Source organism: Mirounga leonina, unplaced genomic scaffold, assembly GCF_011800145.1.
Source record: "Mirounga leonina isolate KUSES-001 unplaced genomic scaffold, KU_Mleo_1.0 Mir_174, whole genome shotgun sequence".
Taxonomy (NCBI): domain Eukaryota; kingdom Metazoa; phylum Chordata; class Mammalia; order Carnivora; family Phocidae; genus Mirounga; species Mirounga leonina.
Genome location: NW_023270451.1, coordinates 68,722,497 through 68,745,170, shown reverse-complemented (window position 1 = coordinate 68,745,170; position 22,674 = coordinate 68,722,497). Strand labels below are relative to the sequence as shown.

The 22,674-nt window shown below is 45.0% G+C and overlaps 1 protein-coding gene across 2 annotated transcripts in view; it reads right to left on the bottom strand.

Annotated features, from left to right (window-relative positions):
• Positions 1-5,897: 5,897 nt before the first annotated feature.
• Positions 5,898-22,674, bottom strand: part of KLHDC10 (kelch domain containing 10) — a 56,821-nt gene continuing 40,044 nt past the window's right edge. For both annotated transcript variants that reach the window (XM_035021108.1, XM_035021109.1), the window contains 8 exons: positions 22,190-22,411; positions 20,172-20,326; positions 17,462-17,610; positions 15,591-15,675; positions 14,427-14,493; positions 13,814-13,861; positions 11,727-11,866; positions 5,898-11,082 (listed from right to left, as the gene is read on the bottom strand). In XM_035021108.1, the coding sequence (XP_034876999.1) occupies positions 10,873-11,082; positions 11,727-11,866; positions 13,814-13,861; positions 14,427-14,493; positions 15,591-15,675; positions 17,462-17,610; positions 20,172-20,326; positions 22,190-22,411 (1,076 nt within the window). In that variant the 3' untranslated portion in view covers positions 5,898-10,872. The remainder of the gene's footprint in view (positions 11,083-11,726; positions 11,867-13,813; positions 13,862-14,426; positions 14,494-15,590; positions 15,676-17,461; positions 17,611-20,171; positions 20,327-22,189; positions 22,412-22,674) is intronic.

Sequence of the window (22,674 nt, the reverse complement as noted above, 5' to 3'; positions counted from 1 at the left end):
TTTTCTCCCATCCCTGCCTAGACAGGTGGGGGGCCCTTCACAAGCCTCTAGGCCGATTCCTGAGGTGGAGCAAGTTTCTGATGAGTCGAATATGAAGCCTGGAAACCAGAAGTTTCTGACGCCCACAGGTTGCTCCTGAGAGAAGTCCTCAGTGTGTGGGAGAGTTGTGGTCAGCAGCAGGACTGTGACGTGGGGAAAATGGACAGCCCCTGTCCTCTGGAGGGGTGAGGGGGGCACCACCGTGCAACCCCCATGCCCATAATCCTGTGCAGAAGCTGTTCTGTTATTCCCTCACACTCACCCCTTCACCAAAAGGATGACTTTTCCACAGTCATGTTGCCATATTGAGGTGCCAGCCTTCCAGGAGTCTGAAGGAGGTTCAAGGAGAGCCCGGGAGGTCCCTGCGGGGAGCACAGAAGGGGCAGCAGTGCCCCCCCCCCCCCCCCCCCCCACTCTGCCGTTGGAGAACAGTGGGCTTCTGTTTCAGACAACACCTGTCTTTGGCCTTGAGGCTCTGGATCCAACCTCCGTGGCTGTCCTTTGGCTGAGCTGACCCACGGAAGGGTTTTCTGGAAAGGGGCAGCCAGGTGTGCATTTGGGGAGGTTCTGAGACCTCTGCCATCTCTGTTTTGTGCTCCCTGGGTGTGAGGATTGAGCCACTGATGGCCAGTTGTCGCAACAGCGAGCGTGGCTGCTCTTGTGGTGTGTCCCCTAGCCCCCCCGCTCCTCTGCCACTACACTGATGGCGCCTGCCTCCTCTCGTCCCCTCCTCCTTCCATCCAGGCCTTCCCCGTGTTCCAGAACAATCCCCCACCGTGTGCATGGTGAAGGGGCCTGTCTCCCCGTTGCTTTGCTAGTGAGCCTTTTCTTCCCCTGAAGCGCATCCAAGAGCGCCATAGCGACTGCCCTCTGGGTTGCCATGGAAACAGAGCATTCTTCCCTCTTCTGTTTACCTTGGTCAGGGACTGCGGCAAAAACCAGCCAGTAGCTGACGGAGGCGAGGGCGCGGGTGGGGGAGAGGGAGGGGGAAAGGCAGCCGCTCTAAACGAGCTCAGGCCGGTTCGGGGCGGTTCCCCGCTCCGCTCCCGAGTGGCTCTCGAGCGAGGCGTGGGCTGCCGACGGAGGCTCTGGGCCCTCAGAAGAGTGGAGAGGGTCTGGGGGCTACTGTGCAACTGCCCCCCAGCCCCAGGTTCCACTCCTGCCGCAGCCTCCCTGCCGCTGCGGGCTGTTAGTTAGCAAAGCCTTTGTCCTACCGCCCGCCCGGCCTTGCTGGGCCTCCGCCTACTACGCAAGGGCGCCGGCCGAGGGTCGGGAGGGACGCGAGCGGAGACCCAGCCCTGCTGTGTCCTGGCCCCAAGCTCCCTCACCTGCCCGGACGCCTGCCAGGTCCTCCTAACAGAGGGCCCTGCTTCCCCTTGCACCCTCCCTGCGGCAGCCCGACGGATCGCTTCGTCCTCTGTCTGGCTTCCAGCTTCCAGTTCTTAGAATAAAAACCAAACGATCTGCCCAGCTCTTTATCATCTGCCCGGGCTGCCTCTCTTTCCTTGCCTCCCATGCCTCTTCTTCCGGGTCCCCGTTCTCCCGCTACCCGGCTTCTCCCCCTTCCAGAAGACACCAAGAGCTGGGGTTTGGCTTTGTCCGGAACGCCGGGCCCCGGTGTAGTGACACTCCCTCCCGCGCTTTCTGGCTCCTGGTGCATAGTCACTGCGGCCTCCGAGAGGCTCTCCCTAACTTCTGCGTCCAGCAGCTCGCAGTCATTCCCAGCAGCCTCTCCGGCGGCCTTCCCTAGGGCTGTCTCCCCGCCCCCCGCCTCCCTCGGAAGCTCCCTGAAGGCAGGCGTGCTCCCCGCCGCCGCGCCGGCTCCCGGCTCCCGGCTCCCGGCTCCCGCACGCCGCGGCTCGGCGCCTACTAGGTGCTCAGTCAGGCAGGGGTCCGAGCGGGCGCGCGCCGGCCCCGAGCCCGGCCTTCGCCCCGCGCGCTCCCGCCTTCGGGCCTCGGGCCGGGCGCCCCCTCCCGGCCGAGCCCCGCCGGCTGCCGCCGCCCGCCACGGGGGAGGTCGAGGGCCGCGGGGCCGGCGGTCGGTCCGGCTGTCCGCGACGCGGGGTCGCAGGCACGAGGCCGTCCCGCCCCGGCCCAGCGCGGGCCCGGCTCGCGGAGCGGAGGCGCCGGGTGAGGGGGGGCGCCGGGCCGCGGGAAGGCGCTCCCGCACCGCTGTCCCCGCCGGCCGCAGGGTGGCGGTGCTGAGCGAGGGGACTGCAGGCAGGGCCGCCGTCTCGTGGGCTTCGCGGCTGTGGCGGACTCCCTTGTTGCATCACTTCACTTGGCTTGGCCCGCCAAGCTGTGACCCGGGGGTCAGCCCGCCAGGCTTACATTGCAGTCCCGGTGTGCTGGGGACGGAGGGCCGTGAAGACGCTCGGTTGACACTGCAGGGGGGGCAGACGCTGGGCTCTGAGGTTGTGGGGGGAAAGCGGGGCGCCCCTCAGGTACACGCCACTCTGAGCGACCTCCAAGTTACCGTTGTTAGGGATCCCATCTTTGTGGGCGGGAAGTGGGCCTCCCACGTCCCGGGGAGTCTGCAATGCAGGGGGAGCTCGGGGCAGAGGCCGCTGGCATCCTGAACCACGATGGGATCTTGGCTGTTCCAGTGCCCACTCGGCCTTGTCCTCCGGCGTGGGGCTTACGGAGGAAGTAAGGCCCCGGATCCTGCACGTACTCCTTTGTGGGCGCTCATGTCAAGCAGGGATGTTGTAGACATTGCTGGCAGTGACGGGGAGAGCCACCTCAGCTCCCACGGCCAGGCAGCTTTTGGTGGAAGGTTCAAGAGGGATGAACTGACCAGTGTGTCTTCTCTGAGGTGACACAGATGGAACATCAGCTGCTTTCTAAAAACAAATACTTTTTTTGTTCCCAGGGTGGGCTCCTGGGATAGTAAGTGGCCAGAGCTCCCACCTGTCTCTGGCCTTCTCTCCTCCATAGCCCTGGGTCCTGCCCTGCCTGCCTGAGCCGCGCTGGCACCTTCCTTCCTACCGGAGCTGCCGAGGCCCTGCTGCTAGGCTGACTTTATTTGAGAATCCGAGAAAAGTGTCTCACTGTTCCATTTGAGACTTTGGGGCCAGACCCCGAGGCCTTTGCAGGATGGGCAGGTTTGCTGGGTCTGCTTTGTATATCACTCAGAAGCCCTCCATCTCCTCTCACCTTGCTGTGGAATATAGGAAAGAAAAACCTCTAAAGTAATGTTCTTGCTTGATTTTATGAATGGACAGCATGGTGAGGAATGGACTTTGGGCAACAGGATAAAACCATATCTAAACCTTGAGAGATTGTGTTTAATTCTCTCCCTCCCCTGCATTTTTTCCTCCTACTAGCTCCCAAGATTGGCATTTAAATCAAAGATTCCCAAATGCCAGTCAAGCTACATCTGAATCAATGAAGAACTTAAAAATACTAATACTCCTGAGGCACCTGGGTGGCTCAGTCCATTAAGCACCTGACTCTTGATTTTGGCTCAGGTCATGATCTCAGGGTTGTGAGATCAAGCCCTGTGGAGCCTGCTTGAGATTCTCTCTCTCCCTTTGCCCCTTTGCCCCACCCTCCCCCTCATGCACAGGCACACTCCCTCTCTAAAAAATAATAATAATAAAAAAATACTAATACTCCAGCCCTACCCTTTGAATCACCCAGTTTTTTTACAGCCTGATTTGGTCGGAAGGGACCCAGAATCACAGTATCCTGAAGAAGGGCTCAATCGAAAGAGCTGTGGAGGGTTGGGCTTTATAAAGGAGAAAAAAGCGGGGAAAAAAATGAACAAAAAACCATGAACATATCTAAAAAATCCAGCAGTCCCTGCTGTGGCCCTTCACACCTCCCAGTCCATCTTGCTACTGTTAGCTCTTTGGGCTGTTTTTTGTTTTTTTTTAAAAGATTTTATTTATTTGACAGAGAGAGACAGAGCAAGAGAGGGAACACAAGCAGGGGGAGTGGGAGAGGGAGAAGCAGGCCTCCCGCCGAGCAGGGAGCCCGATGCGGGGCTCGATCCCAGAACCCTGGGATCATGACCTGAGCCGAAGGCAGACGCTTAACGACTGAGCCACCCAGGCGCCCCTTTTGTTTTGTTTTTGATACCTTCCTTTATGCCTCTAATTAATGTGCTTTTCTGGTTATTGCTTAATCTGAGACATTCTATATATTACCTTCCTGCTATTGGAAGATGAGGATTTAGCTCACTTATATCACCACCCAAACTCCCCTGTCTCATCCTCTTAGTTTCTTTACTGGTGAACTTTTTAACTTTCAGTAAATACTTCATTTCTTGTAACAGCAACTAGAGAGCAGAGCAGTAAATGCCTAATCGCGCTTACCATGTGCCAGGCATCCTTCAAAGCACTTTACACATCATTTAAGCCACACAATAACACTGACTGAGCTAAGAGCCAAGAGCCAAGCTTTGGTGCCCCAACTCTCCAGATCATCTCCTTCTAGAGCAGCACTGTGGTAGCCTCTAGCAGTGTGTGACTGTTTACATTTAAATAAGTCAAAATTAAATAGAATGAAAAACTTAGGTCTTCAGTCACACTAACCACACTTGAAGCGCCGAACAGCCAGTGGCTACCACATACTGGACGGTGCAAATACTGAACGTTTCCCTCATCACAGAAAACTCCTGGTTTTGCGCTGGTCTGGAAGCTGGGCCTTTCGTTTGAAGGTAGTGTGGAAACCGGATGGTTTTATCAATGTCCTCTGACCTCAAGCAATTACTGCAGAAGATTAGCTGCAAGAGAACTGTTCAGTTATAATAGCTTCGTGACAGCATTTTGACAAACTAGAATTTTATAAATGTACTTGGAAGAACAAAACCACCCAAACCAACTAAGTCACTGAAACCTCTTCCCACCCAAGCCAAGCTGGGGCTTAACTAAGAACTGAATCAGATACAAACAAGAGTTCATTTCAAAGCTCTGGCTGGTCTAAAGTCTAAAAGGTACAGGGCCCATTTCTTAGTCCTGGTAGGTCTCAGGGGAGTATACCTCAGAAGAGGTAGGAGAAAGAAAGCAAGGGAAACAAGACTGCTCTGCATAATAAGTGTATTAACTGTAAGGTGGGCTGGGGAGCCTTATCCACGAAGGGGTAGAAATTTTATGTTTTCCTCTTGTTGGTTTATATTGTAATAAGATTATTAGTCCCAGGAGGGTATATTTGATCCAATAGTGTGTCGATGGAAACACTGAAAACTAAGAGGCGTGTGTGTAGTTCTTAAAAGTGACCAGACTTGGAGTGTCCACACCAATGCCGGACTTCAGCTCGCAGACAAGCACTGCTGGGAGAGGGATCCTAGTAGACGGTAAAGCGACACAAAGCAGAGGTTTTGGAGAAAGAAGCATCTGGAAGACCAAGGTCAGAGCTAGGAACTGTGGTTTCATCCCCAAGGGACCCCTGCGAAGGGCTCAGCTCCTCCTGGGGCTTTTCCCCTGAATCGTAAACACAGTTGTGACTCCATAGTAAAGATTCACATTTTCCCTTTGAATTCCCTTGTCGCTCCTCCAGCTCTTCAGAAAAGTCTTGGTACATCCATACAGACTTGGCTAGTGGTAGTCTGGGGAATAAATGGGAGGGGACAGGAAAAGGGAGTGTGACCTGCCCCCGTGGTCACTCACTCTTTTGCTGATGTCCTGAGGGGAACAGCGTTCTGTGGCGAGGACTGTTACGTGTCCAAGAGTTCCAGATGGTAAGCAGAGGGAAGGAGCCACAGCACGCCGTGGTGGAAGGCAGGTGACTCACAGATATTATAGAGAAAAGTGGACGCTGGTGGGTTGGGAGAGGGGCGGTGGAGGTGGGCGGGCCGATGCTTCCGTCCCAGAGGTGAGCTCACATACACACAAATTATCGTCAGACAATCAAGGTAGCCTTGCACCAAATAGATTTGGATAAGATTTATTGATCAGATTGTTTTTAGAAAACCAACAGCAAAACACCGACAAGGTACATAAATACAGATTGGACATTTTAGGGTAAATTCACTATTTTTCCTACTTGCTGTAGGAAACCAAGTAAGGTGGAGAAGCTGTCCTGATCATATGGCATGCACACCAGACTGCAAAAGGACTTCCACACTATTGAACAGGACTGTGGCAAATAGCTTGAAAGTAAGGCAAGCATCGTGTGTGGCCTAAGCATACCCTGTACGCAGAGCCAAGCCCAGGCCTGCCCTCAGAGACTACGCGAGGGGTTTCCCTTTCCTGCCTGCTTCTTCCAGTCCAATCCTCATCAGCAGGTGCCTTTACAGGGAGATGCCTGGCGCTGTCCCTGCTCAGACTCTGTGTACAAGGAAGTGGCTCTGGAGAAAGTCAGTGTGTTTCTGACGCCTCCTTTGTATTCTAAATGTGCGACTAGTAAAACAGCAATTACTGCACCTTGGTGAAACTGCCTTTGACTCACCCTGGACACTGACTAAGCAGGGCCCTTAAAAAACTACCAATAGTAAAAAAAGTAAAATAAAATCATGAAAATTAGACTAAAAAGATGGCACCACTTCTGAAGTACACCTCAGAACTTCTTTTTGTAACACCAGGTAAGAGAAGAGGTCGCTTTCCAGCAAAGCCAGTGACCTCAGAAGGGAAACGCCGTCGCCGGCACGATCTGCGCAACACACACGGAGGGAACGGGGCCCTGCGGAGCCCGCCTCAGGCCCTGCCAACGCTCCGGGGGTCCGGAGGAATCTGGGGAACCAAAGCACTTGAAGCTAACAGGGACCAGTCTAGGGAGCTCATGATCACGGCCCAGAAACCCTCCTCCGTCCTGGAGCTCAATGGCAGAACAATGAAGAGAAGGAAAATGGCATTTTGTGCTACCTCAGAGTGCTGGCAGCTAGACGACTTAGTAACAGTGCCACTTCCTAAACACCTGTAAGACCACATAAAAACAAGCCACTTTTACAGAATGAAGACCAACACAGACTTAGAGGAGAATTCAGCCTTTCCTACGTGCCAAGCTGTATGGCTGGAAAAGGTATTTCCAAAGGAAAAATAAGGCTCCTGCAAGAACAGAGGAAAAGCAAGTATTTGTCAAGAGCCAAAGAAATGTGTTCAAATGGTGGGATTTCCTCTGCTTCACACACAGTAGCTGCTTCTTCCCATAGGCGCTGAGAGCTCTTTGGTGGTTGGAGGAGAGACAGCCTAGAACTCAGGGCAGGAACACTACGCCGAAACAGAGGCGTGAAGAGTTAACATCTCAACTCAGGATTACCACCCGTGGGTCCTAATTTCAGCATTCAACAGCTGTCATCAAATTGACAATTACAGCTAATAGGGCTGCTTATATGCTTGCTGGTTTCTAGCCCTCCGTGATTCTTCTTTTTCATTTCTAACTACTTATTAGCCCCACTCCACTGAAAAGGAGGTGCTTGTGGGAAAGGGCTAGGGAGGAAGAATATAAATGAATCAACTGTTTGATAGAAAAGTTGAAACACTGATTAATTATGAATTTCAATTATCTGTGCTTTCCCCTTGCTACTCTGGGTAACCAAAGGTCACTGTTAATAAACCTTTTGCTTAGAAATGTTAATGTTTATTATTATATGTTTAAATCTAGCTATGTAATGGAAATGAATAATTTAGAGCAAATTTTTACACCAAGTCACTAGGGCCCTGAAAAAAAAATTCTGCCAGTGGAAAGGATTTCAGTTTGGCCCCTGAAGAACAGTTAAAATTTCCATCTATTCTATATTGGTTTATAGATTTTCCAGAATGTGGAAAATATTTTATTAAATGAAGAAAGCATCATTGTCTTCATTTAATAAAGTATTATGTTCACAGATAAATTAGTATGTACATGGGAGAACTGATAGTATTAAATATTAGATTTTAATTCTCCATTTAGGAAATTCCTTACAGGTAGACTTCCTTTTTTTGTGGGCAAAGAAATGTAGGAAGATACGTACACGTGAGATAGTACAAAGATGACTGGGGAAAAGTCTCAACTCTAACAAACCCAAGGAATAAAAAGTCTTTAAGAACTGGAGTAAGAAAACACAGACTTGAAGATCCAGACTGACCAAGAGTTGGTTTATGCCAGCTGATCACATCTCAAATTCTTGGTATAAGTTGACTCTAAAGGAATGAGCTGGCTTCCCCAAGGCAGAAAAAAAAAAAAAAAAGTAGTCTACCTGCTTTATAGTTACACCCTACATATAATCTGTATATATTCATATGTGTTTCTATATATTGCACTTCAATTTACAGGACTGCAGGCAGATGGCAGGGAGTACCTCAAAGAGGCAGAGACGCAACAGGCATAAACTTTCCTAAACCAAGTAACAGTGTCAGGAATTTAGGGCGCTGGTTATAGGTCTACTAAATGGCTGGGGACCCCCTATATAAAATTCTAGTCATCTACATTTAAGTCATCATACACACAGTCTCCTTTGGCATACAGAACATGTGCATATGTGTGGTTCTACTCACAGCTGGTCACACTACATCCTTTTCACTGGTGTTATATTAAAAGAAGACCCTTTAGACCAAGGATATGTGTTTTTTATAAAAACGTCACACACAAGGTCTTGGATGTCAGGCCTCCAATCTACCTCAAAGACTGCCCTCAGAAGGCCTAAATCCTTTTTTGCTAGCAAGTGTGGATTGAACTGGACTCTCTCTCTAGCTCTCCAGTGTAGCAAAGCTAGAGACCTGCTTATTTCCCAAGGAGCATGGAAAGATAAGTACAGAGGCTGAGCACTCAGGATTTGGTCCCTATATAAATCCATGACAAAAATCCTTTTATCACCCTAGACAGCACAGCTTATTTAACTGGATATATTCCACCAAATATCCAGAGACCAGGCCGGAGTCATGCAGCAAAGCTTTGTCTTGAACTCACGGGGTTGCCCAACTAACTTGCTCTGGAGAGAGCTCCTCACTGGAGTAAGCTTAGCAGTGGGTGGTAAGAGGCTGAATGTCAAACAGACTTGGTCATGGCAAGATGGGGGAAGGACCTCCAGAGGAGTTGCTCCTTTTCCTGCCTCTGCCCCATACCCCTCAGTCCCCCAAAAGGACCCAAACTCACAGGTGAGTGCTACTCTTAAGACCTTGCAGACTATGGGCACCATGAACTCAACCCAGCATGGATGGGATGTTCTAATAAGGCATGGAAGTTAAGACTCCAAGTCTAGAGACCACAGTTTTCTCTTCCCCAGAACTCAACAGTGGATGGTAACTTTTTAGCCACAACTCAAAGGTGATTTTAAATCCACACATGAGCTAAAGAGATCCCTTCTGGGAAGAAGGAAAAAAGAAGAGTAACTTTAAAAGCTAAATGGAAAAGAGGCACTTAAAGGAAAAAATGTGTCCCACATCTCCCACCTGAGCCTCCTGCTGTGAGGTGACCGGTGTGATGACCCGCACTGTGCCTTCCTGTACGCCTGCAGCACCTTGCGGACACCTGAGCACTGCCAACTGCTCACATCTCAGTGACTTGCTCAACTCCCTAGCAGCCTGATGGCAAAGAAGTGAAAATTCAGGTCACTCCTTTTTTAGAGTTAAAATACAAAACAAACAAACAAAACAGAACTAAAACTTCACACCAAAAAACTAACCATCCTCAGTTTCATTCTTTCCTCATGCTAGTTTTTAAAATGATACTTAGTTCATCGGGAAGAATGACCTGTGGCCTTCCCCCCACCAAGACCTTTTATCCAATAACTAGACAATTACTCACGGCACCATGCACATTAAAAGCAGACAAAAAAGGGAGACAATAAGCTAAGGGAAAAATCAAGGGCCAGTTGGCTTTACCAGAGATAAAACCCATTGCCTGAAAGAATGGCAGGTGCGTGGCCCGGTGTCAGAAAAGAAACAAGTTGTGAAGAGGAAGTGGCCAATATGACCGTTGGGGCTCACAGCCTGGTGCCGAGGCCCTCCCTGCCCTGCTCTTCTCTGGCCTCTCCCAAGCTTACTTTATGTCCCAAGGCATTTATGCCCATATTTAGGGTCTACAAGTCCCCCCCATGAAGAAGCCAAAGAGATACTTGAAACCAGGAATAAGCACAGGAGAATTTCGAAACTGCCCAGAACGAAGAACTCTGACCACCATAAATTCCTTGATTTGAAACGTTCTTGGTGCCATCATTTCTAAGAGCAACAATAAACAGCACGACTACAACACACACATAAGCCTTGTGACGAGCCAAATCTAACCATTGCTGGCACCATAAGGATGAGAAAAGAAATCACTGATCAAGAGTCGCTGAGCTGCTTAACTTTCCTCCAAAGTCAAAGGATGGGTTTGGGTATCTATGCAGCAAGATGTCAACCAGTGCTGCCACCAGATTCAGCTACTCAATTAGAAGCATCTTGGAAAACAGCGAGTTAAACATCTAGGTTTGCATATAACCTGCACGATTCTCAAGGTTAGCCTTCTTGTTCTATCCTGAAACTTCTTATTGTTGTTGCTAGATTTAAATGTTTAAAATTTTTATTTTATTTTTATTTTTTTTGTCAATGATGCTGCTTTAATTTGTAGAGCATTGGCTGACATGGTCATAGTTTCAGAGTTCCTTTAAAAAATTCTTTATCTTATTGTGATTCACAACATTATTAAGGTACCTTCAGACTTCCCCTGAACTCCATCAAGGAAGAGGGAGTATGTGAGTATGTGTGTGCGTGTGTGTTGGGGCAGGAGGGAGAGAAGCAAAGAAAGAAGCACAAGGGAAAGTGAGATTTCCATAAACTTAAAACCAATTTACAGAAAGGCATCTGATGTATTTTCTGAATAAGGCCTTGATCAGGGTAACCAATCCTCTTTGTAGCATATTCTACACTGCCCATAAATAAAGGAGTCTCTTTAAATTAACATTTCCAGTATCAATGAACAGTCCAGAAATCCTCATTTCAAGCGCTCGATGAGTCCCTGTGTGAGTCCAAGGTGCAGAAGCTGTGTTCGGGAGAGGTTTGCTAGGTTAGGGAAGGCCGCAAGCAGCTTCTCCCATGCCAGTTCCAGCAGGCTAGGTACCACCAGCCAGATCTTAAACAATGACCCAGTCCGTTTGTTTTCATGGATGTTCACCACTCCTCCATGAATGTACATGCAACCAGCCTATGAACAAATGGCAGTCAAAAGAGGATAAATTCAAATGGGAAAGAAACAGATACTTAGGCTGAAGAGTCAGCAAAAAAACGCACAGTAGGCCAAATTGAGATGAGGTGAAGCAAAAAAGAATTTCTCACCGATCCCAACACACTGCAGAGATCAAGAAGGGTTTAAATAATGAATGAGTTACTAGGAGAAAACTATAGCTTTGTTCTTTTTTTTTTTTTTTTTAACTTCAACAAACATTAAGCTAACCGTATATTAAGTATTCACAGTGTCAAATACTGGGAATACAAAGATGAAAATAAAGGCCCTTGCCTTCGAGAAACTAGTGGGATCTTTAACCACAAGGCATCGTGGGGCTAGAGCTATTCCGCCCTCCCAGAACACAACTTCTCTGTCCCTGCCAGAGCCTGAATGGCCGCGCGCAGCCTTCCTTTTACAATTACACTGCTCTTTTAAACTGGGTATGATGGCTTCTCTCGCCTTTTCTCAGAGGAAGGGCTAGCTTTGTTTTGAAGAAAGTTTTAGAAACACATTCTTAATCCAAGATTGGTAATTTCAGGATCTTTTTTCTCTTGCTAATATCGCTAAAAGTATTTCCTTATCACCTGCAACTATGTAAGGAAGATATGAAAACAAAAACTTACGGGTGTAACAGCTGCACAGTGAAAGTAAACTGGCTCGGGCATGGTAGCTGGGAGCTTCACCCACTGAAAAGTCTGCAGGTTCAACTTCCAGATATCTCCCAGGATCACTTCTCCGTTATAGCCCCCACAAATAAACACGTCTATCGAGAAAAGAGAGACCCCGGGTCACACAAAAGAGCTACGGCTCTAGCATGTTTTGTAGTAGATCCCTTGGCTAGCTGACGTGGGACCGGTTCTGTGGATCGCCCCCTACCACAGACGGCTGTAGCCGGGCAGTCCTGTCCTGCAGTACAGACACTATTTTGGGATCTTGGCTAGGACTTGGGATGCAAGTCTCTAAGGAGGCTTCATGTCTGGGTCCTCAAATTCAAATACCTACAGGTGCCAGGCACAGGAAGTGAATGAACAAGAAGGTCCAGGGAAAATAAACAAACAGGAGTGCACTGCTCTAAAGGAGATGGTGATGCAGCTCCAGCTGATCGATAATATGCAGAACTTAAGGTCCACAATTGCCAGATCTTCTGATTTTTCCAGAGGAGCTGGAGATCTGGATTTTTTTTTTTTTCCTAAGAGAGACATTTTGATTTTTAAGTGTTATCCGCTAATCCAAAAATTTTTAATACATATATGAGCCAAACAAAATGTAACTGCAGGCCACCAGTTTGCAAATTCTTTCAAATAATGTTCTAGAAAGGATGATATTCGTCTGCCCATACAGACAAATATCCTCTATGCGGACATGTAACCTGAGGAGAAACATTCACTGCAATGTTCAGCTTGGGGGACACAAAAGTGGTTCGTCCAAGCTTTCTTCAGCCAAAGGAGGACAGTGTGAAGCCCCATTTGATCTATACAGTTCTTTAAGTTCTTTCAACCTTCCCCCAAATCAAAAGTTTTTCATCACGGTTGTTGTTTTGTTTTTGTAAAGTTAGATAGTGGTAACTGGTCAACTTGTAACATTCAAACGAAATGCCCCAAACTAAGGCTGAATTCCACTGGTACAGTGCCTGGCCTCAATGAATCAAATGAGTAGATGTCTTCATTCAGGTCTAGATCAAGCTTAAGCCAATACTTAATTAAACTGTAAAATATACTGGAAACGTTTTTGGCTAAGATTCAAGAAAAGTTCAGCTCCGAAGCAAAGTACAGCTTTGCTTCTTCGAGAGGCAAGCTGAACAATCCCACTATCTATACATCTTATGCAGAAAGCAGAAGCATAATAAAAAGCACTTCTGTACTGGAGATGGCAGCATAACCCTAGTTAAATCCCAACTAAACTGCTGAAAGGATATGGGCTATGAAACTCATTTATACACACCTTCCTCCCAGGAAAAATGGAAGGTGGTGTACCAAACTATAAATAAGCTGTAAATTAAAAGACAGGAGGGCTGTCCAAAGAAGAGTCATTTATCACACTCGGAAGAAGTAGTCGCAGCTGCTTTTGGAAGCCATACAATGGCTCTCTTGTAATATAGCCAAAGAATGAGCAAAGAGTCCTATTTGGGGGAGCCTGGGTAGCTCAGTCGTTCTGGGATCGAGCCCCGCATCGGGCTCTCTGCTCAGCGGGGAGCCTGCTTCTCCCTCTCCCACTCTGCCTGCTTGTGTTCCCTCTCTCACTGTCTCTCTCTGTCAAATAAATAAATAAATAAAATCTTTAAAAAAAAAAAAAAGAGTCCTATTTGGCATCAGACAGAGCACAGAATAAACTTTATGAAATACCACTCTGAAGGAGTTATTGTAATTTTAAAACTATGTCCACCGAGGTCTCGATTATATGTCAAGATTATCAGTATTACCCACCATAACCACAGATATCTGTTGGGGTGGGGTGTTGAAAGGTCAGGCTGTATAATAAAAGTTTATTTATCAACAAACTCTGAGTTCTCTGGTAACTGAGGGAACCCAAACACCCCACCCGTGTACTTGATGAAAACCACTGAAAGAAGCATAACTTCATGGACTTCCCTTTAAGTTTAAACTACAAGGAACAGATTCTTCTCAAAATTATGCCCTTTACGTATATATAAAGACATTCTCAGCATATACAATTACAAAAATGGAACTAGAATGTTCTTTAGAAACCTTACCATTTTTTATTTGGACACAACTGTGACATCTTCGGGCTGCAGGGAAACCTGCCAAATACATAATAAACACAGAAATTCCATTATTTACAGAAAGACTAAGACTAACATTGATGTGCCACGGTGAGAGACATACTATGAATAACTCACTTAAAACAATCCCATTGTTGCATTAAGCAAACATTGACTAGTCCTTCCAATCCTTCCTTATTTCACACTAAAATAAAGCCATCTGAGTCTCACTGTAACTGTACAGTGTTCAGGTGCCAGGGGAACAAAAAGGGGTGGGAGGGGCAGGGTTACTAGTAGCTTTCCCAAGCCCTTTTACCCACAAAAGACAGGTGGATCTTGATTCAAGTGTCTGCTTCCTAACCCACCTGGCTATGTGGCTCTGTCTAATGCCACATTTCCCAGCTTCCACAGAACTCAACAATCCCCATTAAAAGTGTCTGCACAATTATAGAGGAAGAATAATAATTGGACTAAGGAATAAAAATAATTTATAACACCAGCACAACAGATATTTCACTTGTCATATAAAAAGTATTACCCTCCAAAACAAGTAAAAATTAAAATATATTTATTAAAGATAAATGAATCGATATTTTAAATTTACCTATTTTTTCATGGGGTTTTGTGGCAATTTCCTCCCATGCGTTTGTTTCAAGGTTGTAGGCATGGATCTTGGGGAGAAAAAAAAAAAGAAGATACACACATGTAAATAATTTTAGCTAGCCTGAAAACTGGATTTTTTAACAACGGCCTATACAAACATGTACTCTTGGTTAAAAAGTCTTCGTTTCTTTTGCCTTTCTCCAATCTTCCCTAATTCTAAAATTAGAACGCAAAACATTAAATGAAGCAGTTGAAAGATAAACAGATACAGGATTCCAATTTTTTTTAAATCACAGGAAAAAAACCCAAAAAACTTGGAATTCTGCAACTGCCACAATGAACATTTTTAACAATGAACATTTATCATTTTTATACAAGAAAAAAGTAAGTGTTGATAAGAAAATACGAGAACACAGTTTTGACAAAACTTGAAAAAGACCAATAAGGTTCCAAAGCAGCCCAGGAGCTCTGTAGCCTAACCTAGATTTCTCCCGGGAGATGTGGATTTAGCAATGCCACAGAAATGGATGAATAAAAACCCTTCAGAGCACAGCTTCCTAAAGATGCATAGCCCTAAGCGTGACTGTTCTTTTTAAATATACAGCACTGACGATGACAGAGATGTGACATCCCTAGCATCATGGTTCCAGTTCTCATCAGTTTTTCCATTCGAGCTACTATACCTTCCTTTTAGTCACTTTCCTCATCCAACTTATGCCAGGGATAATTTTCATGTATTTTCAATGTGTGATCAATATAATGGTCAGCTGGAAGGTGCATCAGGGCACAGAGTTTGGCCATATGTTATAAAAAGCATATAACACAAAATAGGTGTTAATGAAGAACCTGTTCAAAAATTCAAGTATCTAGGGGGGCGCCTGGGTGGCTCAGTCGTTAAGCGTCTGCCTTTGGCTCAGGTCATGATCCCAGGGTCCTGGGATCGAGCCCCACATCGGGCTCCCTGCTCTGCGGGGGGCCCGCTTCTCCCTCTCCCACTCCCCCTGCTTGTGTTCCCTCTCTCGCTGTCTCTCTCTGTCAAGTAAATAAATAAAATCTTAAAAAAAAAAAAAAATTCAAATATCTATAGTAACAGAATTGTCTTACTTAGTATGAAACATGCCTCTCTCCTTATTATTATTATTATTATTATTATTTTTAAATATACCTTGTTTAAGGAATAAGCTGTCCAGGAAGTACCACCTCCCAAGATGTAAATCCTCTGCCCATCATGTGCAATTTCATGTCTGTACCTGAAAACATACATAAAACCCGTTTATAATGAAGTGAAAAATGATCTACCTAAGATTTAGCTGCAAGGCTTTTTATTGGATAATTATTTATAGTAATAAATTACTAGAGATAACCTAAGTGTTTAACAATAGTGAATTGGTTAAACGAATTACAGAATATACATAAAATGGATTAGTGTGCAACCAATAAGAATGTAGGCAGAGAAGACAGTTAATATACTGAGAACTTCTTTTCATGTCATTAACTGAAAAAAAAAAAGTTATGTAAGAGCAGATAGGCTCTAATCCCATGAAAAATTTATAGATACACAAATATGCACAGAAAATGACTACAGAGATACGTCTAAAATGTTAACCCTGGTTATCTCTAGATTTAGGTTTTATTTTTTTATTTTCTTCATTTTGCTTATTTGTCTTTTCCAGATTTTCTATAATCTTTTTGTGATAACTCTGTATAAGGGGGGACATTATTACAGAGTTTTTAAAAAGTAATCTGTCTACATTTTATCAGAAACCCTACACTGCTGGCTTTCAAATTAAGATACTTATTTAGGAGTGCCTGGGTGGCTCAGTTGGTTAAGCGACTGCCTTCGGCTCAAGTCATGATCCTGGAGTCCTGGGATCAAGTCCTGCATTGGGCTCCCTGCTCGGCAGGGAGTCTGCTTCTCCCTCTGACCCTACCCCCTCTCATGCTCTCTCTCAAATAAATAAAATCTTTTAAAAAAAAGATATTTAATAGACACAAAGATATCAGAAAAATTCTGCTACATAGAACTGTGAATATAATGTGAAACACCTACCAGAACTTTTATCCAAGCAGTCTAGCTAGAAGCTGAAACAATTTATAATATGTCCATAAAATGATTCAAGAAGGCAACCATGTGAAAATGCTTTGAAAACTTAATCTAGTTCCTCCTTTCCCTGAAGGCCCTGGTGCTGATAAAATACATTACATCAAAATTATTCCAGCAGCAGCCCACCTCCCAAGTCCTCACATGGTAGCTCTGCAATCATCAGCCTACTGACATACTACAATAAAGACTAAGTCTTCCTTAGCTAAGCTCTATGCCATTTTGTTTAAAGGAAACAAAGAGATAACTGGATTCATCTAAACAAAGTGAATAAAAAAGTATTTAGTATCTTTGCTTTTAAACTGGAGGGGGAAAAAAGTATTTCACAGAGTTTAATTCTAAGAGGCAACTCCTAGCAGGAAAGAAAAGTGAAAGGCCTAGGACTACTCCCAGAAGGCCGCTGGGAGCACCATGTGATGTTTGCGTGCTTAACAGGGCACTTAAAATGAATGTCCTCCCTCCCTCCCATCCACCCATCCATCCACCCATCCGATCAATATTCACTGAGTACCACTGTGGGAATTGAGTGCCACAGGCACTCTGGGGTAAACAGCTGCAAGCAAATGAGCCAAAGAATCCCAATATGCAAGTTAAGAAGGGAATCAGAAAGTAACTAGAAAGTAACTGTTTTGTCTGTAATATGATATTTAATTACATTTGCTACCATTGGTTTCTTCTTCAAAGTGTTACTATCTTCCTAATGCAGAAAAAAAGAGATATAAAAGGAAATAACATGAGAAAAAAATCTATAGTTAAGGGGGGAAATATCATTCCTTAACCAGAAGACCTTTCTTTAACGCTGAACTGGGATCTACCAGCCAGTTGGCTATTCTAACCAGGCTATAAGAGTTTTCTTCAAACCGTATTACCAATATTCTGAAAAAAGTCAAATCTTAGCAAGAAAGAATAAATATGCTTTGATCCTAGAACCTCACCTCTCTTCTGGCAGATCACAAGATAGGTTGTTTGGTTTCAGTTGTGTCCACTCTCTGGTATTGAGATCTAATTTGTGCAGGTCTGTGCTGTAAATATAGCCAGTTGTCCCTCCAAAAACATAAAGGGAGCCATTGATGATCGCCATGGCCTGGATAGCAAGGAAAGGTGAACACCATTGACTCATTAACACCTAATTAAAGAATATAAACTTACTAAATACCCCAAAATCAGACTTCATGAAATTCTCTTGTACTTTTTAACCTTCTAAAATATCAGACCTTTAAAAGATTAAAGATTTTAGGGGCACCTGGGTGGCTCAGTCGGTTGAGCTTCTGACTCTTGATTTCGGCTCATTCCTGTCATAGTCATGGGATCAAGCTCCACGTCATTGTGCTCCCCGCTCAGCAGGGAGTCTGCTTGTCCCTCTCCCTCTGCTCCTCCCCCCACTTGCACTCTTTCTCTCTCTCTCTCTCTCAAATAAATGAATAATAAAATCTTTAAAAAATATACTTAAAAATAAATAAATAAAAGATAAAAGATTTTAGAGAACACAGAGACTGTCTTTAGAATGTTACACGCAAACAATGAATCATGGAACACTACATCAAAAACTAATGATGTAATGTATGGTGATTAACATAACATAATAATAATAATAATAATAATAAAAACAAAAGGTAAAGCTTTGAGGTGCCTGGGTGGTGCAGTCGGTTAAGCATCCCACTCTTGGTTTTGGCTGAGGTCGTGATCTCAGGGTTGTTAGATTGAGCCCTGAGTTGGGTTGCTCAGCATGGAGTCTGCTTAAGACTCTCTCCCTCTCCCTCTGCCCCTTCCCCACCACGTGCGCTCTATCTAAAAAATAAATAAATAAATCTTAAAAAAAAAAAAGAAAGAAAGAAAGGTAAAGCTTTGCTCAACTGGAAAGCAGTTCTCCCTAAATAGGCAAGAAGCCTGGATATTGCTTAGGGGTCCCAGCCAACCAAAGAATGCATACATCATGGACATGAGCATTTCCATACAAAGCTGCTTCTCTTTCTAAGCAGTGTGAAGAAAAACACTCTCAGGAAGAAGAAGCAGATGTGAAAATAAGCCACCAGAACCCCTTAAGTAACATGTCTAAAGTTGGCAGTCCTAAAAACTTCACATTTTCCACCAGACTCCCTTCAGCATAAGTTCCGCTTTTGTTAATGGTCATTTCTCAGAGTTTTAATGCCTCCTCTGGTGGAATACAGAGTTATCCAGTATGTACCTCTACACATAGCTCAGGAGGTACTTATCAGTAATAATGCTGGCCAGTGGAAAAAGAAGCTAAAGTTGTTTTAACCTTAGCCCATTACTCTCAAAGGGTCTCTGATATTGGTGGGTTGCTCCCTATCTTTTTGGATCTTTTCAAACCTAAGGTTTGAAGCACTGGAACCTAACTAGAAACTACTCTCCACATAATCTGTGTTTTAGCTCAGATTAGTCTGTATAAAAGTCCCTTCCAAGTGCAGAGATCATCTACTCTACTACTTAGGTCAGTAAGCTCTCCAAAGAATATCATTTTAGAGATGACAGCACCCTGACCGTATGTTGAGCCCAAACTCTACTGGGAATGGGAGTGGAGATGGGTGGGTCCTGACATTTAAAAATACTTCTGTATAGGGGCGCCCGGGTGGCTCAGTCGGTTAAGCGCCTGCCTTCAGCTCAGGTCATGATCTCAGGGTCCTGGGATGGAGCCCTGCATCAGGCTCCCTGCTCAGCGGAGAGTCTGCTTCTCCCTCTGCCCCTCCCCCTGCTCATGCTCACCTTCTCTCTCTCTCTCATAAATAAATAAAATCTTAAAAAACAAAACGAAACAAAAAAACCCTGTATAGATCTAGGTCATGATCCCAAATTGGATTAGAAATAAAGAATGAGAAAAAAAGGAAAGGACATAAATAACCAGATTTGCAAATTACGATTTCACATCAGAACTGAAAAATCAGGGGCGCCTGGGTGGCTCAGTCATTAAGCATCTGCCTTTGGCTCGGGTCATGGTCCCAGCATCCTGGGATCGAGCCCCGCATCGGGCTCTCTGCTCCGCAGGAAGCTTGCTTCTCCCTCTCCCACTCCCCCTGCTTGTGTTCCTGCTCTCGCTATCTCTCTCTCTGTCAAATAAATAAATAAAATCTTAAAAAAAAAAAAAAAAAACTGAAAAATCAGAGGGCGCCTGGGTGGCTCAGTCAGTTGAGTGCCTGGCTCTTGGTTTTGACTCAGGTCATGGTCTCAGGGTCTTGAAATCAAGCCCTGTGTGGGGCTCCACACTCAGTGGGGAGTCTGCAGGAGGATTCTCTCTCTCCCTCTGCCCTCCCCCCACTCATGAGTGTGCTCTCTTTCAAATAAATAAATCTTTAAAAAAAAAAAAAAGAACCCTGGGCACTTGGGTGGCTCAGGTGGTTAAGCATCTGCCTTTGGCTCAGGTCATGGGATCCTGGGATCGAGCCCCCTTTCGGGCTCCCCACTCAGTGGGGAGCCTGCTCCTCCCTCTGCCTCTGCCCCGCCCCCTGACTCATGCTCTCTCTCTTCTCTCAATAAATAAAATCCTTTTTGAAATATGAACTGAAAAATCAAATATTAAACAGTGAATTCACTCTCTGTTTAAAAAAGTGGAAACAAATATTCTGACACTGTCCCCAGAACTAGAAAAATTGGCACTAATACATCCACCATGATTGCCCAGATTGGTACCTGTCCATATATACGACTGGGTTTCTTCCCCCGACAGCTGAGTAAAGCCCATCTCTTATACTTCACGTTACACACGTGGACGTCATTGCCGTTGCTCTCACCAAACGGGATGCCTGTACCTCCAAATACCAACAGGTTGTTTCCATGTAACACAACTGGGGAAGGAGACGTACATTTCCATTATGTACTGGCTACCTGCAGTATGTTCCCACATAAACCCAAAATAACTAAGAAACTAAAAGAGTGTCTGCTTTAACACTCTCAGAAGATAACTCAAACCGCTGACATACAACTACTACAAAGTTCTGCAGAAAAAGGTTTAATTCACACTATGTGCACTATACCATATAGTTAGCTCTAGCTCATTGTTAGGTATGTGACATGTATTCAGTACATATTTGTGGAGGTCATGAAGGACTGTGCTCTAACAATACTAAATGACATGAACTACGGTACACCACTGCCGCTGAAGACAGTTCAAGTAGGCAGTAAAGAAGAGGAAAAGGAAGTACCATCTTAGCCTCAGCAAAGACCCAGCATGACTCCGGATGAAGGGATAAAAGGATCATTCTGTTTTTGCCGGGGGAATGAATGATCTCTACATTTTAAATTATATTTCTGTCACCTTGATCCTCTACCAGATAAAAAGAAACACCAATATCCTGCTGGTAACTTTGGTGTTCTCTGTATTTCTTCTGTTCCTGCCACCACACACACACACACACACACACGCATGCACAGGCATGCACACATGCACATACATTCTTTCTCTAGAGACAAATACTCCTGAAATCGTACTACTATATTATTTCAGTGGTATTTTTTTAAAGATTTTATTTATTTATTTGACAGAGAGAGAGACACAGCGAGAGAGGGAACACAAGCAGGGAGAGTGGGAGAGGGAGAAGCAGGCTTCCCGCAGAGCAGGGAACCTGATGCGGGGCTCGATTCCAGGACCCTGGGATCATGACCTGAGCCTAAGGGAAGTGCCTAACGACTAAGCACCCAGGTGCTCCTCAATGGCATTTTTAAAAATTGATTTGGGGGGGGCACCTGGGTGGCTCAGTAGGTTAAGTGTCTGCCTTCGGCTCAGATCATGATCTCAGGGCCCTGGGATCGAGCCCTGCATCGGGATCCCTGCTCAGCAGAAAGTTTGCTTCTCTCTCTGCCCTTCTCCCCCTCTCATTCTCTCTCTCTCTTTCTCTCAGATAAAAAATAAAATCTTCAAAAAAAATTAAAAAATAAAAATCGATTCTTCAGTTGATATAGTCTGAGAGTCAACATGGGCTCTGGAGCCAGCAAGAGCTAGGTTTCAATTCTCATGTGACCTCAGTCAAGTTATCCAATCTCTCCAAATTAATCTTCACAACAACCCTATGAGGTAAAAACTAATACTATCTTCTCCATTTTTACAGAAGATGAAACAGAAGTGGAGAGTGGTTTAAATACTTGTTGAAGGTTTCCCAAAAAGAACCTTGCCAAGCTAGGATTTAATCCCAGGCAGTCTGGCTCCAGAGCCTGCACTCTTAGCTATTCCCTTAAGGCCTCTCTAATAGTCTCAGTTTCTCATTTGTACAATGGCAATAATTCTAGTATGTGCATCATAGAGATGTTGTGAGGTAAACGGATACTATGCGTGAAGTACTGTGTTCAAAAGCTATTATAGTCATTATAAACCCCCTCTCTTGATCCTCTACTACATTATACCTAGTATATATATGATACTTTATATTGAACCCGCTGAGATATTACTAATCCCATTTTACAGGTAAGGAACTTGAACCTAAAAATCATCAAGCAAGTAAATGGTACATAGCTAGATTCAAACTCAGGACTAGCCAACTCCCAAGTGATTCTGAATCAGCATGCTACATTATTACCACAGTAAAAAGTCTATCCCTTAACAGGATTTAATCATATTACAGTATTATTACAAATTATTAACAAGAAGCATGTGACACCGACCTGTCCTCACAAACATTTCATAAAGTCAAAAGTTCAGAACTGCCTGCACTCACGTGACATAGATGCCAATTCCCGGGGCATGTAGCCGTCCGTGCCCATCTGGTGCCATACTCCTGTAGCAAAATGATACCTCCAAAGCTCCCTGAAGAGAGGATAGTCTTCATTATCTGGCCCTCCAGATTCATCATAATCTGGGTTATAACCTCCAAACACATAGAGGTTGGTATTATCTGCCACGCAACGATGTCCACTTCGTGCTGGTGGAGGTCTGTGGCCTAGGAGAGAAGAAGACAGTTTTCCACAGATGGCCAAGCAGATTAAAAGCACAAACAAAATTCGGCCTCAATCATTTTAGCTTTAAAAGGGAATCAGGGAAAATTTATCACATGGATTTACTTTTTATTTGCTTAGGTTATTTTTACATTCACACACACTACTTAAGATTTTAAGGAGCTAGTCTCCATTTCTATTTCATATGACTACTTTCAGATTTTGGTAACTGTAAAAAAATTTTTTCCGAGGGAGGTAAAATAGCATT